The 19,796-nt window shown below is 29.5% G+C and overlaps 1 protein-coding gene across 1 annotated transcript; it reads left to right on the top strand.

Annotated features, from left to right (window-relative positions):
* Window positions 1-8,072, top strand: Klp64D (kinesin-like protein 64D). The gene is made up of 10 exons (XM_088183497.1): window positions 1-155; window positions 379-594; window positions 661-866; window positions 3,784-4,117; window positions 4,190-4,387; window positions 4,459-4,636; window positions 4,696-4,894; window positions 5,597-6,014; window positions 6,075-6,200; window positions 6,264-8,072. Exons 1-10 carry the CDS (start codon window positions 150-152, stop codon window positions 6,414-6,416), a joined length of 2,034 nt encoding a protein of 677 aa, XP_088039623.1. The 5' UTR covers window positions 1-149; the 3' UTR covers window positions 6,417-8,072.
* The last annotated feature ends 11,724 nt before the right edge of the window (window positions 8,073-19,796 follow it).

Here is a 19,796-nt window from a genome sequence, read left to right as displayed (position 1 = left end):
TGGTGAAAAAATATAGCGTTAAGGCCAAATCTAATTGTGTTAACTGTCAGTTGCTATGACTATGTCACTGGAATAGGCTGTGTACGAACGATTCGACTTTTGCAAAACATTTTATCATAAATTAATTGTATAAGTATATTGCAGCAATCATGGTTGTAAGTATTAATACATGTTTAACGACAATATCAGATTTACAATCGCTCTTCCATCGTATGTGCGATATTATCATCTCACGACCTTGGTGTTGTATGTGTTCACCTCAATTAACGTTTCACATATTCGCCAATTTTTACGCAATTAGTCACGAACCATAACTATTGATTTTTCTCCATAACTATTACATTTTTTTGCAATACTAATTTTTTTTGTTATAAATAGGAGGCAGTGGAAGAGAATTCTTCCGGAAAAGAAAATGTACGCGTTGTAGTCAGAGTACGTCCCATAGACGCCAAGGAAAAATTAGAAGGGAATCAAAATGTGATATCAGTCGACACGGTCAATAGCACAATAACCGTCGTTAAACCGAATGCCGTGCAAAATGAACTGCCCAAATCGTATTGTTTTGATGCTGTTTTCGATATCAACACTACACAAGTATTATTAATAATATAATCATTGATTATAAATGTTTATATTTATCTTTATTATTGTTTGTTTTAGGTGGATATATACATTCAAACGGCCAGTCCTATAGTCGAACAAGTTCTTAAAGGTTACAATGGGACAATATTGGCTTATGGACAAACCGGTACTGGAAAAACGTACACAATGGCAGGAATATCATCGGCACCTGAATTAAAAGGAATTATTCCTAATTCTTTTGCACATATATTTGGACACATAGCTAAAGCCACAGAAGATGAAAAGTAATTTAATTGATTTGCTTAACTTATTTGATTACTGTAGGTTCATTAATCACTTATCGATCGCAAACGAGATAACACTTGAGATGGAAAACTATTTATAGCATACAAAGCTACTGATATTATAAATTATTATGAAATCATGTATGATACATATTGCCCTCGTAGCTTTGTTTGTTTCATATTGTCTTCTAAAGATAGGATTGAATTCTTGGTTTTCGGACTATGCTGAACAAGTTGTCTCTCGAGCGGGTTGTACCCTGGATTCTGGATTTGACATATTGAGGGACCGAATTGACATATAGAGGGAAACAGTTGCTGTTTCAATCTTTTCCATATGTCATTGGTCAGCAGCTCCTTTTTTAGTTCATACAAACTTACATACAAACCCTGGGTAAAAATATTTTTTCCACCCTTTTTTATATTATTATTTTAAAACATGATTTTTTGACAGCGAATTTTTGTATGTAGTTTTACATAGTAAAAATCAGGGCTGTGGAGTCGAAGTCGGAGCTAGAGTCGTGGAGTCGTGGTGTTTTGGCCGGAGTTGGAGTCGGAGTCGGAGTCAGAGTCGTGAAAAATGAACGACTCCGACCATATTTTCTATAAAATGCATTTTTTAAATTACGAAATTTATGATTTTTTGCGAAATAATGAATGTGTATAGCGTATGAATATTAAACGTGTAGAAGAACACCATAAATACTTGATCAAATTAAACTTTTTTGTGTCGGAGTCGTGTTTTTTTTAACGACTCCACAGCCCTGGTAAAAACCTTATTTTGTTTTTAAACATTTAATTTAAAAAATATATGAACACAAAATTAATGAAAATAGATAGGAATTAATAACAAAAAAATACAATGTGTATTTAAAAATTTAGTTAAGACTGACACTTGCATTTCTAAAAGCATCCTCAAATTGCTGTCAATAAAATATATAATATCACTTTCCGAATCCACTGTGATTACATTTCAGGTGATAGTGGTTTTATGAGTTAATATGTAATATATTATGTTTCTCACGCTCAGTGAATCAATGTCACTTTTTAGAATTGCATTGATTTGGGTTTGATTTGTTGGTTACATAGTTCTTACAAGACTTATCTCATGGTTTTAACCCTTTCTGCTCGTAAGGTGCATGAGACGCACCAGCGCTTGGCTCTATATTACGCGTAGGGTGCATCAGGCGCACCATTTCAATTAATAAAATATAACGTCGATTTTTGGGTATTTCCTGAGCATATTTTGAATAGAGTTTTTGCAGTGTTGTAGACAAGAGTTTCAAGAAGCATATCTTATCAAAAAAATATAATTTTTACTTGAATCAAGCCGGGAAGAGCTTGTTTGATGACTAAATTTAAATGCAGATGTGCCGTAGATTTCTCCCGAAAGTAATGGTTGGCGATCGCCCTTCGGTTGACACGCGTTGGTGACGTTTTTATTGCCTATTGGATTTTCGACAGTGTCTCGGGTGTCCATAATTTGTGTCTAAGTAAGACTATAGTGATTAATAATTTTGTTCTAATTACTAATTTTTTCATTTTTTTAAATTTTATTGTGAAATTATTTTTTTTAAATTTTATTGTTAAAAAACCCAGTTCTATCGTTGAATATAGTGATTGTAATAATAATATGTTTTGTAATGATAGTGATGGGGAGAATTTTATGTTTGATTTTTCATCTTCCAATGATGATAGAAAAGAAAGTAACGTCAAAATTAGGCCTGTTGCCTTGAATCGAAGGTGGAATACAGGCAATTAAAATAATAGCGAGGAAGAAACGGTACCTCAAACAAATCGCACCACATCAGAAAATTGGTGAATAATAACTAGTAATGACAATGTACCTTATAAATAGCAATATTTCCACCTACTGATAAATGTCCTGGGCCCCAAGTTCTCGCAAACTGTATACAACCTATTGATTATTTTCAATTGTTTTACACTGATGAGTTGGTATACTATAATAGAACTTCGGGATTTACGAAAAATTAAAAAATAATATTTTTCAATATTTGTTTCTTTAATTTATAATAAATCAACATCCCACATGTTATTAAACGTAGTGCCCTTTCTCGTGCATTACTTTGTTTATTTTTATATAAAAATATGCTATTTAAGCATTATTAGCTCCAATATATAAAATCACAAACAAATATGTACCATAAAACTAAAAAGTTTTGTCTATTTTTTATTAAGAAATATATAAAATAATATGACATTAACTGCAACGTTTCATTTGACCTTCGATGGGACGTATTTTAGTTTTTAAAAATATACCTAACATCAGTTTATATAAACATAGATATACCTTGTGGATTCTTAAATTATTGTAAAACGATACAATTTTGTATTTCTGCAAGCGATGTAAGCTTTCTTCGTTCGCAGGTAAATATATCTAAAACTGAGCGGTCTGTCTTTGTTATTTGTGTATATTTATTTATTTATGGTTAAAACATTTTTTGGTCTGAAAAATATTTTAAAATGGGTCGTCGCTCTATTGTGTTAATTTATTGTTATGGATTGTCAACCAATGGTACTTGAGAGAACCAAAAAAAATTAAAATGTAATTTAGAGAAATGCAAGTATTTGTTCTGATTTCTTCGTTTTTGGTATTAGTTTATTCATATTTATGCTCTACATATATAATTTTAATTTTTAAAAAGAATTTAACATTTTTCATTTTTCCCGAGCTGGCGACATATCTAGTACGAAAACGATTATGAGTGCAAAGGGTTAATAATCTTCACACAAACTCGGTGGACTCTGTCTCTACACCTTGCAAATTAATATTTATGTATTTATTGTAAACTTTTACTCTACTGTTATAAACGTGTATGCATTTAGTTGATACTAGTATTTAAGTTAACCAAGTAATCATGAGGCAAAGAGATTAAAATAAATAACATTCTAATTTTAGATTCTTAGTTCGTGTTACTTATCTCGAAATATACAACGAAGAAGTGAGAGATCTTCTCGGCCCCAAGGGTCACAAGCAGAGCTTGGAAGTGAAAGAGCGGCCGGACATAGGCGTTTTTGTCAAAGACTTGACCGGTTACGTGGTACACAATGCAGACGAGTTAGATAAAGTGATGCAAATGGGAAATAAAAATAGAGCCATAGGCGCCACAGCTATGAACACCGAAAGCTCCAGATCGCATGCCATATTTTCAATCACGGTTGAATCTAGCACATTGGGAAATGATGGCGTTCAACACGTGAAAATGGGAAAATTGCATCTAGTCGATTTGGCAGTGAGTTGATTGAAATTTAATTATATCAAGGTTGAAATTTTATTTTTTCTTATATAATTTTTTAACACATAGGGTTCAGAAAGACAGAGCAAAACTCAGGCGTCTGGCGTTCGTTTGAAAGAAGCCACTAAGATAAATCAATCTCTATCGGTGTTAGGAAATGTTATATCTGCTTTAGTTGACGGAAAAAGTACTCACATTCCGTACAGAAATTCAAAGCTCACGAGACTCCTTCAAGATTCATTAGGTGGCAATTCTAAAACACTTATGGTGATTATTTGATTGTTAAATTAATGTTTTTTTACTATATTTCTTAAAATTTATTTATGTATTTATTAAAGATTGCAAATATCGGACCGGCTGAATGCAACTATGTGGAAACTATTAGCACCTTGAGATATGCAAACAGAGCTAAGAGTATTGAGAATAAAGCTCATGTTAACGATGAACCTAAAGATGCTCTTTTAACGAGGTTTCAACAAGAGATTGACGAGCTGCGAAAACAGCTTGAAGTTAGCGGTAAGTTTGATTTGTTATTCTTTTTTATTTTATTTATTTAATGTTATGTATTATTGCAGCCACTAATGATTCGGATAATCTATCGGATGCTATTAGTCTGTCAGAATCTGGCGATGAATATGACGAATTGATTGATGACGACGGTGAGATTAAGAGACAGAAGAAAGAAGTCGAAGAGTTGGAGAAAGCTGATTCGGAAAAAGCTCATCTTGCAAAGAAAGCTCTTGAAGAGAAACGCGCTGAACTTCAACGAACCAAGTATTTTTTTAATATGCTTATAAATAGGTGGTTTGAGTCAAATGATATCATTTTTCTATGACCTTGAAATTTTTTTATTCACGGTTACTCAGTAATGTTTTCAATTGATGCATTGTCACAAATTGATTTGCCTAACCTGGTTGTAGGTTCGAAACTTTTGATACCACTCATACATTTACTTGAGTAACAGACATGCATCACCGTACTAAATTTTCAATCGCCGATCGACGGCGGTAGTTTTAAGGCATGCTGTGCTGTCTTTTTATAGCACTTTTGAGATTTTAGTGTATAATACATAAATATAGTATAAATTATCTGCAAGTCTTCTATATTATCTATTATTCAATTAAAAATATATTAATCTTAAGAAAATTAAAAAATAAACACTATTAACCAAGCACTTAGACTAGTAGTATGATCGAATCCAATATAAACCTTTGCGTTTATCTATTTCTATCATATCTGGGTGATCGGAATTAGTGATTATTATATAATTATAATTCTATTCGATCATCACAGATTAGGTTTTCCTAGATTTTACTAATCTCACAGATGATTAATACAAACCGATTTAAATCGTATGTATTAGGTAAAAAAACTTTAATAATGAGTTACTTCAGCTCATGGAGAATGTTATATATGTATGTATAGAATAAAAATTAATATTAAAATAGTGTCAATAAATTTATTTATGATTTATAGGCAAAAACAGATAGATTTGAAAGACAAATTGAAAAACTTAGAAAGTAAAGTACTCGTCGGTGGTGAGAATCTATTGGAAAAGGCTGAGACTCAACAAAGACTATTGGAGCAAACGTCCAAAGAATTGCACTTGAGGAAAATTAACGAGGAAAGATTACAGACTGACCTTCAGCGTAGAGAGGCTGAAAGATTAGACATTGAAGAGCGATATACTACGTTGCAAGAAGAAAGCGCTGCCAAGTCTAAAAAATTGAAGAGAGTCGTTCAGTTGTTGAATTCGGCCAAAGCGGAGCTTGCCGATCAAATGAGAGAACAGCAGAGGGAAATGGAAGGAATTTTGGATAACATTCGAGCTTTGAAACGCGAGATACAGTTAGCCGATCTGGTCTTAGATTCGTACATACCTAAGGAATACCAAGTATGTTAATAATTTATTTATAATTATAACTCAAAGTATTAATGATTTATATTATTTCAGAAACTCTTAGAGCAGCACATCCATTGGAACGAAGACATAGGAGAGTGGCAAGTTAGATGCGTGGCATACACCGGAAACAATATGCGAAAACAGCATCTTCTTAATGCACAAAATAAAGAGAAAGATGTAAGTGTCTCGTTATTAATGCGCATTTATCAATTATTTGTGATGTTGAAAAATTTTTTTTAGCACGAAGCTGTTGATTTATCCGGTCAATATTTGTCATATGGTACTATCGTGAATTCTAGTGGAAACACAGTGGAGAGAAGACCGAGATCGGTTAAAAGCGGAATATCTGGCGTACCTAGACCGGCTACGGCTAGATCTCAAAATAGTCGTTAATAGTTTGCGTGAGGAGCAATATATTTTACATTTGTAAGCGTGTTAAAAATACTGATCGACGATTGTAATTTAATAAAATAATAATTCTGGTTGTCTATATATACAGCCTTGCAAAAATTTTAGTCAAAACGTGTGTTGTATTTTGTTCTGTAGAATTACTTGAATACATTAACCCTTTGACTGACATGCAACAATATATAGTTAGTGGAAATTGCGAATGATTTTTTTTGTATGTTTTTAAAATTATGTCTTTTTCAATATGGTCATGTTTTTTTAGATATTTTATTTTTTTGGTAAAATTTATTGTGTTTTAACACTTGACAAAATACCTGACTGGATAATATTTATGGATTTTTAAAGTGTTTGATATAAAAATCATAATAAATGGTTTTCATATCCGTCCTCGAAAACGACTAAACTTTTTTGTGTCTCTCAGAACCAAAACTTCATAGATTTAAATGACTCAATGAGTCACCCCTTATCTCTTTTTTCTAAAAGTAGTTTGGTGTGGCACACATGTGCTTATTTCACATCTGTCCTTAGATATGTTCTAACATATTTTGCCATCTTCTAAATTATTGTAGTACACAAACTGTATCTAAGTGTAATGACAGCAAAATATTACATTTATTTTTCTCATCCTATAGAGCTGTAAAATGATAAAATTGAATATAATAAAAAAAAATATACATATTACAAAATAGACTATATAAATAAAAGAAAAAATATTATGCAATTTTTTTTCTATTTTAAAAATCCATAGTTAGAACATAATGATATGTGCTATGTATAGTAACCATAACAAATATTAAATTAAGTGAAAAATTATTGATATCTGACAAAACAAGATCTTATTGAGAAAAAAAATACAGATTTATTTAATTGTTTAAATCGAATTCGTATTTTTTGAAAAAATCATTTAATATACATTGTAAGAAATATATATTAATGGTAAAATATGCTTAATAAATTATAGAGAATCAAGAAACGATTGTTGTTTCAAGATAATTAACAATATTTTGTTGTGTCATCAGAAGGGTTAAATTGTAATTAAGATTTTATATGAAATGATATGCCAAATATTCTTTCATGAACACTGTCCATATACCATTTAGTTATAAAATATATTTATATTTACAATTCAATGTTACCATTACCTAACATTAAAATTCACAATTATATTGTATTCAATTAACTGTGCAAAGTTAGATTTTTTATTATTTCATTTATTTATTATTATATTTTATTATTGTTATTTTTTACGATTTTATATAGAATGAACTGTTATTATTTTTTCTAAGAACATTAAATATTTTTTTGTATTTGTTATATTTTCATATGTAAAAGTTATTTATATTTACATAAACGTATATCAAAAGTTAACCAGCTAGATCTCTTGAAAAGTATTCTTATAATATTTACATTAACATTACCATTCCATGTCAATGATATTATTTTTTATATACATACATTAAATATAGTTAGAGTAACATTTTTAATATATGCACAATTATTATACGACTAATGTATATAATATTTTAACGTTTTTATCTAGTCAATGCTTATGGTTGTATTATTTTTTTCATTATCTATTTACAATTTCATATTTATTTATTTCGTTATTTATTTATTGAATAAATCGCGAATGTCTTGTCGTATATGCCACGTATTATTTACCATAATATTCCCATGAACTGCTTCCCAATCTTTTCCCGATCGTTTATCAATCAGTATGACTCCTTGTTAATTTAACTCAAACGTTTCAGAGTTTGTTTTTGGACAGCGGACGAGTCAAGAATGCGTTAACTGACGTTATCTGACTGTGGTATGTATCTGTTGGAAATCTATGTTAGAAAAAATACTAAATCGACAATGCGTCTATTGAAATGGACATTGGTTGTCTATCCGTCTGTCCACTTGCTCATTATTCTTTTTTTCGTCAATAGAGTCAAATCTAGATCAGTATCTATTCGAGATAAAACGCGAACAATATTGGTCCATTCGGTTCGATAAAAAAGATGTCTTATGATTTGATAGCACAAGAATCGTTTGCTGGAAAGGTAGTTTTAGAGCCACTGAATTCGTGATATATTGCAGTTTTAATGAAATTGTAAAAATGGGAAATCAAACTGTAAACAAATACTTTTAGAATAGTTGAACATATGTTCGAAAACGAGAAAATATATTCGGTTTTATTGTAGAATATTCGAATATTTGGATCGTTCATTGTGAATTTATTAGAAAGCGTAAATTTATGATTTTCTACAAAGATTAAAAAGGGTAATTTTTTTCTCACTTTATAATAATGAAGTATATATATTATATAATGATAATGATTTTTACAATAAAAGTTTTTTGTTACAGAAAAGTTTTAGTCAAACTTGAAAAATCTTAATTTACTCAAGATGTATGTTCAAGAAATTGTGTTATTTTCTTATTTTAGGGATACTTTTAAATTACATAAATAATATTTAAATAGTTAATTTTACCAAACTGTTTTGGGTATTTTATAAAGTTTTCTGCAAATACTCATAAATTACTATCTCCGTTAAAGGTATATGTTGAGACTTTTTAAATTCTATTATTATTATTATTTTATATGTGAGGTTCTATCGGAAAATCGCAACTGATGAAAAATAATGAGTAATGTAAAAGTATTTTTCATTGGAATAAATTGTCGAGTGGTGCTCTGGTATAAAAATTTAGGAGAAATCCGTAAACAGCCGATCAAAGATGATGATTTTCTAGACTTATTGTTCCAAAGATTTGCCACCCTTATTTTCAAAAATATTTTTTCTACAATATAGTAAATTAATTTAAGTAAAAAAATAAATGGGATATAAAGGTTTTTGCACACAGTCATCTTATTGATTTTTTTAGCTCTCGTAGATAACACAACAAAGGATCAGCGTATAAAGTATTTTTAGAAGTACCTGGATTTAAGGAAGATTGTTTAAAAGCTACTTATTGCTTGTCATATAAAATATGCATAGACAACTAAAGTCGAGATTTGACCTGCTTGTTTATTATATATAAAAACAATATGAAGACGACTATATTTATTACATTTTCATTCAATATATGTAAAGAAAATGTTCCGTCTCCTGAATCCTTGGATTATTTCGCAAAATTTTCTAATATGTATCAACATTTAATAATATATACAGCATAAACTTAGCAATTAAACATTTAGTTCGACTTTCAATGAATGGACATTATTTTTTCGGTCTTATCTATTACCAATTAATAAAAAAATGTGTCAATACCGGTATTGAGAATTTCGGTATTATTGCAATCACTATTTTTAAATTAACATTTTTTTTAATTTTTAGTCAGCAAAATCCCCGTACGACATTCGCACCGTTAATTGTGACCGCAGTCACGATGATTTAGGATCTAGCCAGCGTTAACCGCTTAAGCGACAAGATAAAGGGATCATTTGGATCATTGAGAGCGTTTCCGCCCGCGGTCCATGTGATCTGGTATTGTCGGCATCGCGGTCCAGATCTATAGGCCTAGCGGACAATCTTGACACGTGACATGTGCATCGCTCTTGGTTTAACAATATTTACTAACTACTGACATTATATGCCCTGTGTCTCTCTCTCTATGCGAATTCTTGTAAGACACGGCTAGGGCAACTCTATCCAGTCGACGAAGGTTCTCAATCAGATCGATCGATGAATGCACTGTTAAAATGATAATGTATGAAATACTACCACTTGCGTAATAAGTCAACAACTGACATTTTGACATATAACATTTTTTTTGTAGCTTTTTAAATGCACACCGATCGTTAAAAAGAATTGCAGTCTTTTTGCTCAAGATTCACAAAAATACACCATATTAAAAGTTCAGACTAGAAACTGACGATAGCTGAAACCGTTGAAAGATGTCCTTCACTTGTATTGTAAAATTGCATGTATTATATATTTATTTTATGATAAACGATGAGCACAGTGATAAAATAAGAGAGCTATATGTCTTTCAGAAAAAATAATAGTACAGTTTATTGCTATTTTATATTATTGCATTTAGTTTAAAAATGTTGGGAAACAATGATTGGTTCAGAGAAAGCCGCCTGGATGTTTGTTAAACATTTCAACACCAAAAGACCATATCCGCACCGACATACAATCCCATAAGCCTTCAAGGTTTGCATCTTAATGCGAACATCTGCAATAAAATTCCAGATTTTTATCTTATTCTATCATCTCAAAAAGCTCTGTTTATTTGTTATTATATTATAATATTATTATTCATAATGAATTAGTTCCTATAGACTATTGAAGTTCATAGAATACTACCATGTTGTCAACTGCATACAAATAAATAACAACACAATGTGATTGTTCATAAAATAACGAATATCGTGTTTTCTGTTTTTTTTTCTGGTATGATAAAGAAAATAATAATTTATGTACATTTATAATTGAACAGTGGCATTAAAGTGTGTCACATCGGTATGAATATCATTACACGATCACGATTTTCTCGCTTTCTTGGCAACACCAATTTTCAGGCCTTTTTATATGGAAAAATATTTTATTAATCCTTAAATATTATTTTATAATACAGTTTAAAATTACATGTATTACCATTTAATACTTCTTATTCATTGCAATAAAAGGAATGTATTTTAAAAAATTTTTAAGAAATTTATGATGTTAAAAAAATAATTAGACTAAAATATATTTTTAAGCTGAGCTTCTCTATCGATACTTTGAAATATTTACTTTAAAAGCTTAAAAATACTGCTGTTACTGGTTTCGTAATGCACAATCTATTTATATTTTTACAGTCTACCTAAATGAACTTGCTTTACCAAATGTTTACTTTTAAGATCTATATTTATATTTTTTTATTGTACTCTTAGAAATATCTTTAATGATAGAATATGACTTATAACTTAGGCATTGCTATAGTAAGTTATTGTAATATTTTGTCTTCTTTTATGGTCATTGCTAGTGCTTTTTAAAGTAAATTGACTGTAATAATTTTGGAATCATTGCAATTATAAATTCGGTCTGGAGAAAAATACTACAATAATAAAATAGATTTTTAATTTCTTTTTATTGAAATTCATTGCTTCTGTTTTTATAATTAATAATTAATTCAATTGATCTTTTAAAAATCTATGCAACCATTCTCTTCTGGCGCATATTCTTTCTTTCTAAAAATTTTAATATTGAACCTAGTTGTACCTTAAAGCACTTTATAAGGTACAACATAGTACACTATTTCATGGTACAACAAGGCTTTAAAACATAGGATAATATGCATTAAGAAACAAGATATTTATTTATATCTATACAATAAAATAGAAAATACATTTGTCTGTCAGTCTTTCAAAAGAACTTTTCCCAAACAGTGAACAGTAGCGACGTGACATTTGCACATATCTTTTTATAATGCTATACCGTAATACGTGCCACTTTAATATCGTACGGATTCGTTTGTACGTGTGCGATCGAAATGCACAAGCGCGTGTGAGAGCTAAGGCAAGGTGTCTCAAGCTTTAAATCGCACTGACGCACGCATCAAACGGTGTTTCAAACGTGCGTTAGTATTTGTTTGCCTGTTGTCGGGAGATTTACACTAAAGCGCAGAATATTCCTGGACTTCCCAATTATTTTCCGATTTAACAAGTATATATAATATTTTTATTTAGGTAAATAATTTTAATAAAAACTAACTTTAGTATTAAAAATATTTATAGCGATGCTTTATTTTGATATGATATTATAGCTTGGCGTCTTATGTTTCAAAGCAATTTACTATGTATTCTTTATAAATGTATGTTAAATATAAATGAAGGTAATATGCAATTCGGTGTGTTATCAGTATAAATTTATTAATTTATTAAATTTACAGAATTGTTTTTGAACCATCATATCAAAATCTCTGCATTTTATGATTTGGCGAGTGGATGGTGACTAATGTCAATTATACACAAATTGGGCCGTTACAGTACTATTTATTTAATGTATATATTAGTTACATGATTATTGAGATCGGCATACGAGGCCCTGCTGGTCGCTGTATTCTCATCGTGATCCACAAAAGAATCAATGTTGCCTTCGCCGCCACTACGTCAGTGACGCTAGAGTGCCGCTTAGTTTGTGGGCAAATCAATCAGCCACCTCAAAGATGTAAGCAGTAAGTTTAATTATAGATATTATTTATTAAAAAGCATAGTATTTTGCAGTCAAAATAATATTTAAATCTCGTTTTAATGACAGAGTTTTAATTTTGTAAACTATCTGATTATTTGTTTTGTACATTTTTAAATACCTAAATAGTTTAAATAAATAGTGTTGTTTAGAGCGTCTTTTTGTCCGCAAACTCAAGTTGTCTACCCCTGATTTTTATTCGTATAGGGTCACGCAGCACGCGCCCTGGTCGAGTCACAGACAATGGCCATTATAATCGATGCTCATTTCACGCAGAATTATCCCCGAAAAACATCACCACCGACGGTTATACCGTATGAATACTAATAGCGCAATGCTTTTACGACCAATTATAATAAAAACAGTCAACGGGTCCTCAGCTTTACCGTTTTTTTACTGCATTACGTTAATTGCACTTTCGCCTCTGTGATCCGAAACTGGAGTCATTGAGATTCAAATCACGAAGTATTCATATTTTAAACTATGTTTAATGATAACAGATTACTGATAGCTTGATTGCATTTCTAGAAAAAATAGTATTGAAAAGATGGAAATGTTGCGCAATTGCAACATTTAAAAAAAAATATCTAGTTATTTATATCTCGGAAAATCCATATCGTTTATTTGATGACTTATCTTTTTCTTTAACAATGTAAATACGCTCTAGATTTTACTAACTTATATTATATATTACATAACAAGCTATATTTTTTAACCATATATAGAACAATACCTAAATGTTTACGATGTCTAACAAAATAGTGCTAGCTTTTGACCTCGCGTACACAATTTCTTCTAAGTGGGTAGCGCTGTTCTCAGAGCAGATTTTTGCACAGTGATAAGTTGTGGAAACTTTTGTCGGCACTACAACGATGCCCATAATTGCACTAAGAGGAAACTTAATGGTGAATTGTGACAAAAACCTTATGTAAATCATAAGATTATGTAAATAAGTAGTTGGTTAATCAGAGTAAATACAAGTTTTCTTAATCAAGCAGTATTTTTAATGACCTATTTTTTTATTTCTAGCTATAATTGTATCCATCAAAGATAGGCGATGTTATATGTAAGAATACAAGAGCCATGATATAAACATAAGTCGCTGTCACATTCAACCACTGTCTTTGAGATTCATATTTTATATAACATTTGGAATTAAATCATTAAATGTGCCAGTCAGGAACTTAAGCAATAATTTTTTTTAGAAGAAGATCTTAATTCCTCAGAAGCACAATTAAGCTAAAAATATTAGGTTTGTGCTGTGATAATGCACTTAAAATTATGTAATTTTAAAGCTTAACTAGATAATTGCAAAATCTATAAGGATATATTTTCTCTCAAATATTATTAATGAAATTCTCAACCCCCACACACACCAACCACACCTCATTAGCAAAAGTAGCTATACATTTTTTTACCCAACTTCCGATACAACGCCGAGATAATTCCGAAGCGTATCTCCGATGAAGACGTGGAGGTCCAAACGTTCGCAACATTCAGATTTGAATGGTTAGATAAGGTCTTTTTATGCATGCATATTTTCGGCCACACACTCACTTTGAGAATCCGTGGTTCGAATATTGTACGTTATTTATTATGTGCTAATAATATTTATGCTGTGGTCCGTTCCCGCGCGGAATATTTAACAGGGCTTTTAGGTGAAAGATGGGCCCTTAAATTGGAAAGGCCCATTACCCAAGGGGCACCACATAAATTATTGCATTCGCATGTTTTCATCAGTATGGGCTTTTTGTTTTATTTTTAAGGGTTCGACGGTGTCTAAACTGGTTTTTGAACGAACCGCGTGCACTTTAACCGTCTCACTGGGTGAGGTTATGATTTTGTTAATTTATTGCGGGTAATCGCCGAGAGAGTAATGTGTTTATGTTACATGTAATTATGTAAGGACAAGCAAAAAATAAAATAAAGCTTATTGGTGCTTGAACAAGTTTCATACAAAAGAGTTTTTGAAGTGACAATAAATCAAGTTGATATTTAGTGTTATTAAGCAACTGATAAACATCATCATTATTGGGTTAAAGTTTTGAATGTCCCATGTGGAAGATTTAATATTGGAGACAAAGGCAATAAAACATTTATATATTATTTACAAGAAGACATTAATTTTTTTATTGATTATTCATTGCAAATTAAATATTTAAAAAACTAAAACTTTTTTTAATCTAATCAGTCAAAATCATGGAAAGATTACTTTCACGAAAATTAGTGTAATAGAGCAGCATTGATTTTCAGAAATGACTCAAAATTATCTACATTTCTCCTAGATATTTATATGTATGCAACTCAGCAACTATTATAGATGATAAAAATAAGCCATAGAGAAGTAAAAATCGTTACATAGTTTCATATCATATAGAAATTAATATCGCAAAAAATAAATATTTTACGCATATTGAAGATTTTCTAGAACAAGAAGACTAAATTCCATTCTTTAGCTAAATCGTAAAATTATACCTAAATAATTAGGAATGTAGCAAGAAGCAATGAAATCAGTTGTGTTAGAAGAAAAAGAGCGATAGAGCGATTCCCTAAAAAATGGGTCATAAAGGAAAAGAAGGATTCTAAATGATTGTGTGATGTGCTAAAAATAATACAGCATTGATAGGACTAGATATTCTAGAAGCCCAAGCATTAATACAAAAATAATATACATGAACAATTTATATATATAAATAGTAAGCAATAATATGAATCTACTAAACTATCGTAACATAAAAAGCAAAATATAGAAAAAAATCATATAAGAAGGATTTCAGAGGTATAAACCATTTTATAAAAATTGCAAACAAAAAACACCGTGTTCCTCAAACATTTTTTAAAAGAATGGATTCTTAGACCAAGCGTGAAAAATAAGAGAGAACTTAAATTTATACGTTATGCTTTCTAGAACATTTTTTCTTAAATATTACAATAGTAAATTTGACAATGGTTATAGAACGCGACACACGTCATATCTACGACAAACCTAAAGTATTTCAAATTAATTTATGTAATTTCATCTTTCTGTAGTTGAAAGAAATAAAAAACTATGGAACTCTTGTGACAAGCGTCGAAATCGGTATAAATCGACGTCTTTCTTTCGGAGGTCCGCGCCCCGCGACTAAACACGGATTTTTTGCTTTGTCTTCTCATTCTTCTGCTTTTTATACTTTAGAAAAAATATATAGACTACGTATGTGAATGACTCATTGTCGGCTGGTTCATTGTGTAAATACGAGCTGATACAATGGCCGATGGAGTCCATCATCTCGTGGAGATGTAAAGAGTTTGCGGCCATTAAAACACTTCATCTTTTCCGTGTGTATGAATGATGAGGAACGATTTATTTTCGCTATGAAAGTTTTTTTTACGTGACAAAAATGTGACTAGACGCGTTCCTTTACGTGTGAAATGTAGTGATAAGAATGAATGGGGATGATCTATGGGCTCAAATGATATGTAAACTATACAATTTTATGTATTATTTTACTAGCATCGAATATTTTAAAAATTAAATAAAATTAGTGTAGTTTGATATAAATATAATATATTTTTTTAAACGTGTTTAATCATTAAGTAGCTTTAGTTTAAGGACAGATTATTAAATATGTGCATTATGAAAATATTAAAAAAATAAGATAATATACAAGATGCAGAATTTGACAGACAATCTTTGATGAGATTACATGATCAAATTTTTCATTCTATAAAATGCAGCTCATAATTTGGGCATTGTGAAGATATTTCGTATTCTCAATGTCTCCATTAGTGGTAACAATCGTGTCTCGTGCACCTAAAGCTTCAAAAAGCTCATACCGCATGAAACGGAAACGACGAGCAAAGAACGGGCCATTTCCATCGATTGAATTCGAAATGTCCCGTTGTTTCGTCCACGACTACGGGAGGTCTCCGAAAAGGGAACCCTCTTTCGGTGGTTGTGTGATACGAATTGTCAAAGATGTCGGCTCCAGTTCGACGAGGCACTGAACAATGTCTGACGGTCGCCGACAAATGATTTTATCTCCGATAATGCACCGCGTCGCTTGACTGACAATCGACGTGAATGATATAAAAAAGAGCCCACCTGTTGATTATATTATAATATCTCAATTTTGTACACGAGTGATTATTATCAAGAGAGACGTGAGCAACTATTGACGATTCTCAAAATATTTTTTTAGAAAAAAATTGCAAAATAGTACATTAACAATATTATGCAAGTTTATTTAGGTGTAAAAATATATTATGATATTTTATTTAAATATATTAATATTATATATGTATCAGAAAAATTGAAAAATAATATTTTTTCCAAGACGTTGATAACGACGACGATACACGGCCACTCACAGGTTCAATAAAGTTTGTATTACCGATAGACGTTGGTGTACCATAACATTTCGTATGTTTAGTTAAATTTAAATTAATAAGTAGATTATCAAATAATAATTAATTGTTATTCATTATTGCATATAATTATTATGAATTTATTTTATCACTTTATAATGAATTTTATTTTCAGCATTTACAAATTTTTATGTATATTAAAGTTAAATAAAAAGTCTGACCACTAAGCTTTTAACTGTTATTTAATTAAAAAAAAATATTAATTCATTAAATCTCACGCTAATTTAAAATATTTTTTAAAATTACAGTTTTTACAACTTTTTAAAAAAGTTTAATATTTTACATAAAAAACTATCCAAATAAAAAATTTATATAAATAACATTTATTTATTTATATCTTTTTATATATAGTTCTTGTAATAATATTTTTTTAATATATATTAAAAAAACATATTTTTTTAATCTAAATTAAAAATCAGTGCAGCTATAAAATTAATTCCAGTTATGCATAATTTTATATTTGATTTTTATATGACCTTATTTATATATGCATCCCTTGGATTTTCTCAAAATTCATTATTTTATATGGATACACTTATGCAAATAAAAAATATGTTTTAATTATATTAAATTATTTTTTGTAAATATTATATTTATTTATAGTTGAATTTAGCAAAAAAAATCTTAATATAATATTTTAAAATATTTGTTGTATAATTATTTTTATAAATATAAATTTAAAACCAGTGCACTAATAAAATTCATTCTAGTCGTGGAAGTTGTGCTAAAAATTTCTGAGTGTCTTATAAAACTACTATATGTGTGACCCTTCGATTTTCTTAGAGGTCTCGTCAACGTAAACAAATGAGAATGCGTATCCGAACAGACGTTCATTATATTATATTAGTTATCAAATTTCAAATTAGCCATCGACATGTATTTAATTTAATATGATTTACTTAATACAAAGTTTTTAATTTAATGAAATTTTAAGATCACATGTAGTCATTTCGAAATAAGTCATATATTTTTTTTAAAAACATTGACTTATTTTAGTTCAACAATTGCACATCTGAGCAGACATACAATAAACTGTATATATCATAACACTTATTTAAAAAAAAAAAATGTGGCCGTTACTTTAACAAAAACGAGGGTTTGTGCATATATTCGCCAAGCAGGTACCAAACGCAGCATTCGTGGATTGTGCACTGCATAGAATAATTTATAGTAAAAAACTTAAGCATATTTTTATACATTGATTTAGTAAACCTTTGTTTTGTAGAGTACATGTTAATATAATTTTTTTTAAAAGCTTAGCGGTATTCATAATTTTTGTTATAAAAAATTATCGTACTGATAAAAATTACCAAAAAGTAATACTAGTTAGATTTATATGCTGTATTTAATCTATAATTATTTAACCTAAATATCATTATTATAAATAATTACTTATTATATTATCAGAATTTTTATTATATTTATTATCATATTTCATTGTTAAAATTATTTTAATTCCATTTCCTTCCTATATTTATATATTAAAATATTTATCGAAAAACAAAGAACTGCTTCAGGAAGGATGTGGATAATATCTATAAAAGTTTTAGCACCATCTTTCGTAGAATTTGCACAACAGACGGAAGGATATTGAGATTAATCGACAATAGTTAACAACGCACACCACAACAAATAGCAATAATAGTTTCGATACTCTGACAAAAATAATATACATACATTATATAGTACATATTATAATATTAAAATATCACATATAAAAATATATTATAATAAATGATTCTAGAAAAAGAATAATTGAGTGATTAAAGTAGATCTACCAAAAACGTTGTTTATATATTTCTAGTATTATCATAAACTCTTTAAAATAAATAATAATAAATAAGTATTTTAAAATTCTATTACTATAGTAGCACATTCAATTTACGAACAATGGGTCTTTAGCGCTGAAATGACAATGAGATTATTTTTTTTCCTACAAATCGTTTGACTATAATGAGTCGTGAAACTTATCCTGTCGACTTTTGTTTGTATATATTTTTTATAAACGATCCCTTCGAACAAAGGATGAATCTTCAATCGACGCACGTGCCTCTGCGGTTAAAGACGGCTTAGTAAAAAGGACTCGTGTCATCATATTATCACCATCATCGCCATCGCGATAAGACCCTCTTCAGTCACTCTTTAACCTCATAACGGTAAATTCGGGTCAAGACAGGAAGCTAATTCGAAAGCTTCCGATCATAGACGAGGATCTTTTCTTTAAATAAAAACATAGTATTTATTAAATATTCTTAACGAAGTCCTACAGAAGGAAGGATCTGATTTTAAATTGATTCCAAAGCAGTGAATAATTTTTATTTATTAAATAATGATTTTTTTATCATTCCATAATTTAATTTAATCTTTCCGCAAAAAAATGTTATCAATTTTTTTTATTATACTTTTAAGCAAAAAAATAGTTGAAGAATAATTATTTATTTTACTGATCATTTTGTACAAAATTAAATAAGCATATTATTTATTAAAATATAGTATATATTTATTTTATACATATACCAATGTTAGTTTTTAATTTATTTGTAAATTTATTTATGTTATTTATATCCTTATTATAAATCCTTAGTTTTAATATATTAATGAATTACTGCATTTATTAAGTATGGTCTAAATGTCCTCTTTCTATACCGTCTAAATAAAGCACTAAAGATGCATAGTGTTCTGTTATTGTTATTAACATTGCACATTTTAAATTTGTATATCTTCTGAACGTAAGAAGTATATGTTTTATCTTATATATTTTGACTGAATGTTATCAAGTATTGCAATCAGCTGTTTGGTC

This window comes from Plectrocnemia conspersa, unplaced genomic scaffold (genome assembly GCF_051122295.1).
Source record: "Plectrocnemia conspersa isolate PC_06_02 unplaced genomic scaffold, ASM5112229v1 ptg000003l, whole genome shotgun sequence".
In the NCBI taxonomy this organism is placed as follows: Eukaryota; Metazoa; Arthropoda; class Insecta; order Trichoptera; family Polycentropodidae; genus Plectrocnemia; species Plectrocnemia conspersa.
This window is presented reverse-complemented; position numbering and strand designations above follow the sequence as displayed.

Coding starts and splice junctions, on each gene's coding strand:
- Klp64D (XM_088183497.1), top strand. Junction 4,388..4,458: donor GCAATTCTAAAACACTTATG/GTGATTATTTGA, acceptor TATTTATTAAAG/ATTGCAAATATCGGACCGGC. Junction 4,895..5,596: donor GCTGAACTTCAACGAACCAA/GTATTTTTTTAA, acceptor TATGATTTATAG/GCAAAAACAGATAGATTTGA.